Below are 6,506 nucleotides of genomic sequence, written 5' to 3'. Positions count from 1 at the left end.
CGAAGCCCGCGGCCGTCGGCCTCGGGCGGCCCAACTCGGACCCGGACGCGACGACGCCCCTGCTCGGGCCGGACGGCGACGTGCTGGGCATGGACTCCTGCTGCTACCTCTTTCCCGTGAAGCCCGTCGCCTTCGGCTTCGACACGGCCGACTGCGTGGCGCGGCCGATTTTCACGCTCCTCATCCAGTACTGCGTCCAGTACCTGGTGGACTACTACCACGACGCGTGCACGAAGGCCGGAAAGGGGCTGTTCGCGGTGCTCCTGCTCACGCTCGAGGCCGCCGGGCTCCTCGCGATCTGGTACAACGCGGACGCGTCCGCGGCCTTCCCCCCGACGCTGACCTGGATCAACCGCTTCCAGACGCTCTCGGGCCGGCCCCGGGGCATCCGCGAGTTCTGGAGCTTCCTGTTCCTCTGCCTCTATCTGATGGTGCTCATGCTCCTCGTGATCATCGCCTACGCGTGCGCCATCTACTACTTCCAGAACGAGGGCGTCGACCTCTTCGACTTCGATTGTTAAGATTCGGGTGGACGACGCGCGTGGGTAGGGCGCGTGGGGGCGTTCGCGGGGCTCGCGGAGGGTCGCGCGCGGCCGGCGGCCGCCCGCCTCGCGGCCCGCGCCCGACCCGGAAGGCCCGCGCCGATCGACGCGGCGAGATCCACTGGCACCTAGCTCGGCGCGGGGGCCGCGCGGGGGCCCGGTCGGGCGGGGAGGACGCGCGCGGCGGGAGCGGCGCCGGCGGGCGCCGGCGCGCCGCGCGCGCGCGCGGGGCGGCGGCCCTATGCGCCTACTTGGCCAGCGCCTTGTCGATGGCGTCGCAGACCACCGGGAAGACGTCCGTGGGCTTCCTGTTGCCGTCGACGACGACGAGCTTCTCCGTGTAGGAGCCGGAGACGGCGGACATGTTCTTGTGGTACTGCGCGATGCGGTTCGTCATCTTCTCGACGGTGTCGTCGGAGCGGATGATGAGGCGCTTCTCGATCTCCTCCGTCGGGGCCTTCTTGTACTTGATGTGGTAGATCTGGCGCGTGACGGGGTCCTGTCGTCGGCCGCACGCGCGCTCCATCATGACCTCGTCGGGCACGTCGAGGCGGAGGAAGAGGTTGGGCACGAGGCCCATGGTCTCGAGGGCGTCGCACTGGGCCTTGGTGCGCGGCATGCCGTCGAGGAGCCAGCCGTTGGTCTTGGCCTCGCTCGTCTCCATCTCCGCCTTGCAGATGCCGATGACGAGGCTGTCCGGCACGAGGTCGCCGCGCTCCATGTAGGCCTTGGCCTCCTTGCCGAGGTCCGTGCCCGTCTTCACGTGGTGCCGCAGCGCGTCGCCCGTCGAGATGTGCTTGACGCCGTACTTGGTCACGAGCAGGTCGCACTGCGTGCCCTTGCCGCTGCCGGGGCCGCCGGAGATGATCATCTTCAGGGCATCCTTCTTCGGCTGCGTGTACTGGTACACGCCGTAGGCCGCGCCGCCCGCGAGGAGCGCGCCGGCGCCCGCCTTGAGCATGCTTGCGTGTGGGTGCGGTGGGCGGAGCGGTGCGACGCGACGCGACTCGCGATTGCTTCGAGACGTGGAGGGCTCGAGCTGGATCGACGGCATCGCTGGCCTCGGCGACCGACGCGATTGGCTGCTGCGGCGGGACTGCGGCGTCGGCGTCGAACACGCGTGCGGACGGGTGAGGGTCGTTGCGCAGTACGGGCGTGTTGTGGATCGACGCGTCGTCGGCTCCGCGGACCTCGTCGTCGTCCTTGGCCGCGCGGCGCGCGCTCGAGACCCAGACCTGATTTGCGACGTCGCCGCCTGCCCTCGCGAGGCTCGTCGACCTCTCTTCTGTCATCGTTTGTCCGCGTCTTTGTCCTCGTCGAGCAGCTCTTCGATACGGCAAATTTTAGTTCAACAAAAAAAACACGGTTGCAATTTGGCACTCGAGCGCCTGCCGAGGTGTAGCTCTGCGCGTCGTCGAGTCCCCGGCACGCGAGGAGCTCGAAGACCATGGCCGCTCTCGCACACCGCAGCGTCCACGCGAACACGCGCACGACGCCCTCGCACGCGCGCGCCGGAAAAAACGCGCTGCTGCGCGGCGCGGGCCCGCGGATTCGCGAGCGCCGAGCGCGCGAAACGTTCCGAGGCGCCTCGCCGCCCGCCGGGGCGCCCCTGCGCGCGTTGACCAGCCACACCCACTCCCAAAGCCCCGCGCGCGCCCGCCCGAGCCCGAGCCCGACCCGCGCCGCAGATGGAGACGACGAACGCGGCGCCGAAGAAGGCGCCGGGCAAGAAGTCGAAGACCATCGAGGAGACGTACCAGAAGAAGACGCAGCTCGAGCACATCCTGCTGCGCCCCGACACCTACAGCGCGCCCGCGGCGCCCGAGACCGCGCGACGTCCCCGACGCGGCTCCCCCCGCGCGCGCAGTCGGGTCCATCGAGATGAGCACGCAGCCGATGTGGGTGCTCAACCCCGACACGAAGCGCATCGTGCGGCGCAACGTGACCTACGCGCGCCGCGGCGTCCCTCTCGTATCGGAAACCGACGCGCCCACGCGACCCTCCAACCAGGTGCCCGGCCTCTTCAAGATCTTCGACGAGATCATGGTCAACGCGGCCGACAACAAGCAGCGCGACCCGTCGATGACGACGATCAAGGTCGACATCGACGTGGCGGCCAACTCCATCTCCGTGGGCAACGACGGCAAGGGCATCCCCGTGGAGATGCACGGCGAGCACGGCTGCTACGTGCCCGAGCTCATCTTCGGCCACCTGCTCACGGGGTCGAACTTCGACGACAACGAGAAGAAGACGACGGGCGGCCGCAACGGCTACGGCGCCAAGCTCGCGAACATCTTCTCGAAAAAGTTCACGGTCGAGACGGCGGACTCCAAGTCCGGCCGCAAGCTGTCCCAGACCTGGGAGCACAACATGTCCGGCACGCAGGGCCCCGCGAAGATCTCGCCGCACAAGAACAAGAAGGACTTCACGCGCGTGACCTTCGAGCCGGACCTCGCGCGCTTCAAGATGGACCGGTTGGACGACGACATCGTCGCGCTCCTCTCGAAGCGCGCCTACGACGTCGCGGCCTCCGCGTCCTGCCACGGCTCGTCCCTCAAGGTCGAGCTCAACGGCGAGCGCGTGCCCGTGAAGTCGTTCGCGCAGTACGTCGCGCTCCACGACGGCCTCGAGCCCCCGGCGGCCCTCGAGCGGGTCGACGACCGCTGGACCGTCGGCGTCGCGCCCTCCGACGGCACCTTCCAGCACCTCTCCTTCGTCAACTCCATCTGCACGTCCAAGGGCGGCAGCCACGTCAACTACGTCGCGGACCAGATCACGGCCAAGCTCGCGGCGGCCGTCAAGAAGAAGAACAAGGGCCAGGAGGTCAAGCCCGCCTTCATCAAGGCCCACCTCTGCGTCTACGTCGACGCCATGATCGTCAACCCGGCCTTCGACTCGCAGACCAAGGAGACGCTCACGACGAAGGAGAAGGCCTTCGGCTCCAAGTGCGTCCTGCCGGACAAGTTCCTCAAGGCCATCGAGAAGTCCGGCGTCGTCGACCGCGTCCTCGCCTGGACCAAGTTCAAGCAGGACGAGCAGCTCAAGCGCAAGGGCGGCTCGAAGAAGACGCGGCTCACGGGCATCACGAAGTTGGACGACGCGAACGCCGCGGGCGGCGCGCGCGGCAAGGACTGCACGCTCATCCTCACGGAGGGCGACTCCGCCAAGGCGCTCGCCGTGTCGGGCCTCGGCGTCGTCGGCCGCGACCTCTACGGCGTCTTCCCGCTCAAGGGCAAGCCGCTCAACGTCCGCGAGGCGAGCCACGCGGCGATCATGAAGAACGAGGAGGTGCAGAACGTCGTCAAGATCCTGGGCCTGCGCTTCGGCGTGACCTACGACGAGGCGAACCTCAAGACGCTCCGCTACGGCCACCTCATGATCATGACGGACCAGGACCACGACGGGTCCCACATCAAGGGCCTGCTCATCAACTGCCTCCACCACTTCTGGCCGTCGCTGCTCCAGATCCCGGGCTTCCTGCGCTGCTTCATCACGCCCATCGTCAAGGCGACGCCGGCGGCGAAGTCGAAGCCCGCGGAGGTCTTCTTCACGCTGCCCGAGTACGAGGCCTGGAAGGAGGCGCGCGGCGGCCTCCACGGCCACGCGATCAAGTACTACAAGGGGCTGGGCACGTCGACGGCCAAGGAGGCCAAGGAGTACTTCGGGGAGCTCGACACGCACCAGCTCGACTACGCGACGCTCGACGAATCCGCGCGCGAGGGCGACCTCATCGACATGGCGTTCTCGAAGAAGCGCGTCGAGGACCGCAAGACCTGGCTGCGCAACCTCGAGCCGGGGACCTTCGTCGACTACGCCGTCGACGCCATGTCCTACGGCGACTTCGTGAACAAGGAGCTCATCCTCTTCTCCGTCGCGGACAACCAGCGGTCGATCCCGTCCGTCGTCGACGGGCTGAAGCCGTCGCAGCGCAAGGTGCTCTTCGCCTGCTTCAAGCGCAAGCTCAAGAAGGAGATCAAGGTCGCCCAGCTCGCGGGCTACGTGTCGGAGCACGCGGCCTACCACCACGGCGAGATGAGCCTCACGGGCACGATCGTCGGCATGGCGCAGGACTTTGTGGGCTCGAACAACGTGAACCTGCTGACGCCCGCGGGCCAGTTCGGCACGCGCATCATGGGCGGCAAGGACGCCGCGAGCTCGCGCTACATCTTCACGAAGCTCGAGGCCGTCGCGCGCAAGGTCTTCCACCCGGACGACGACTTCGTCCTCGACTACCTCGAGGACGACGGCCAGTCCATCGAGCCGACGTACTACGTGCCCGTCCTGCCCTTCGCGCTCTGCAACGGCGCCGACGGCATCGGCACGGGCTGGGCGACGTCCGTGCCCAACTACGCGCCGCGCGCGCTCATCGGCGTGCTCCGGCGCATGATCGACGCCGTCGGCGACGACGTCGACGACGACGTCGGCCCGCTCGCGGACTGCGCCGCGGAGGACGTGGGCGCGGCGGACCTCGCGCCCCACTACCGGGGCTTCGGCGGCGACATCGTGGCCAAGGGCGGCAAGAACGCGGGCGCCTTCGCGGTCCTCGGCCGCGCGACGCGGCTCGACGACGTCACCGTGCTCGTCGACGAGCTGCCCGTGCCAGGGCAGGACAAGGGTGATTCAACGTCGCTTCAACGTGAGTGTTCCGCGCGCGCGCGTTCCGGAAAAAGCATCCACGCTTCGAGACCGTTCCGAGAGATGATCGCTCGTCCAAAAATCAGCCGAAACGAGTGGAAAATGGCCGAGATCGGAGCCTTTGAAGTTGGGAATTTCGCACTCTTGTCCTGCCCAGGCCCGTGCGCAAGTGGACGCACGACTACAAGCAGTGGCTCGAAGTCCAGCTCAGCGGCGACGACAAGACCAAGGCCTGGGTCAAGGACTTCAAGGAGAACCACACGGACACGCGCGTGTCGTTCACGGTGACGGTGACCAAGGGCGAGGATTTGGACGACGCGGAGGCGGCGCTCGGCGGTCTGGAGAAGAAGTTCAAGCTCGAGGGGTCCCTGGCGACGTCGAACATGAACTTCTTCGACGACACGGGCCTGGTCATCGACAAGTACGACGCGCCCTTCGACGTCATCAAGGCCTTCTACAAGGTGCGGGTGGCGACGTACGCGAAGCGGAAGGCGCACCTCGTCAAGGCGAAGCGCGCGCGCGTGAGCCTGCTGCGCAACAAGGTGCGCTTCGTCCTCTCCGTGCTCAGCGGCGACCTCGTGGTGCAGAACCGCAAGCGCGCGGAGCTGCTGGCCCAGCTCGTGGACGACGGCTACGACGCCGTGTATAACGCCGCGGCGAAGAAGAAGACGCCGGCGAAGGCCGACGACGACGGCGACGCGTCGGGCTCCGACGGCGACGACGACGGCGCTGGCGCCGCGGCGGGCAGCTCGGACGCCCAGCTCGCCAAGGGCTACGACTACCTCCTGTCCATGAAGATCTGGAGCCTGACCATGGAGCGCGTCGACGCGCTCCGCGCCGAGCTCAAGGACGAGGACGCGGAGCTCGTCGCGCTCGTCGCCAAGCCCGAGACGGCCATCTGGCTCGACGACCTCGCGGACCTCGAGGCCGAGCTCGACGACCGCGACGCCGCCCGCGACGCGGAGGAGGCCGACGCGGCGAAGAAGGCCAAGGCGTGCCAGAAGAAGAAGCCGGCGAAGAAGCCAAAGAAGAACGCGCGCAAGAAGCAGGCCTACGACTCCGACGACTCCGACGCCATGGCCTTCTCCTCCGACGAGGACGACTCCGACTTCGAGGCCAAGCCCAAGAAGAAGGCCGCGCCGAAGAAGGCCGCGCCGAAGCCGCCCGCGCCCGCGCCCGCCGCGCCCGCGCCCGCGCCCGCCGCGCCCGCGCCCAAGGCCAAGGCCAAGGCCGCCGCGGCCGCGCCCAAGGCCAAGGCCGCGCCCAAGCCCAAGAAGAAGCCCGTCTACGTCGACTCGGACGACGACGACGACGAGTCCGACGCCTTCG

At 68.2% G+C, this 6,506-nt stretch overlaps 2 protein-coding genes across 2 annotated transcripts; one reads left to right on the top strand and one right to left on the bottom strand.

Annotated features, from left to right (window-relative positions):
- Nucleotides 1-789: 789 nt before the first annotated feature.
- Nucleotides 790-1,413, bottom strand: AURANDRAFT_21818 (hypothetical protein; the record flags this gene model as incomplete). The annotated part of the gene is made up of 1 exon (XM_009035969.1): nucleotides 790-1,413. The coding sequence occupies one exon, from the start codon at nucleotides 1,411-1,413 to the stop codon at nucleotides 790-792; it is 624 nt and encodes a 207-aa protein (XP_009034217.1).
- Nucleotides 1,414-2,209: 796 nt separating this feature from the next.
- Nucleotides 2,210-6,235, top strand: AURANDRAFT_22331 (hypothetical protein; the record flags this gene model as incomplete). Its single annotated transcript, XM_009036453.1, has 5 exons — nucleotides 2,210-2,378; nucleotides 2,410-2,504; nucleotides 2,553-4,937; nucleotides 4,992-5,138; nucleotides 5,348-6,235. Coding segments are annotated over 5 exons (3,684 nt in total), but the record flags the coding sequence as incomplete, so codon positions are not given.
- Between the last annotated feature and the right edge of the window lie 271 nt (nucleotides 6,236-6,506).

This window comes from Aureococcus anophagefferens, assembly GCF_000186865.1.
Source record: "Aureococcus anophagefferens unplaced genomic scaffold AURANscaffold_4, whole genome shotgun sequence".
Lineage (NCBI taxonomy): Eukaryota > Pelagophyceae > Pelagomonadales > Pelagomonadaceae > Aureococcus > Aureococcus anophagefferens.
The sequence above is the reverse complement of the archived record's forward strand: the minus strand, read 5'-3'. Positions and strand labels throughout refer to the sequence as shown.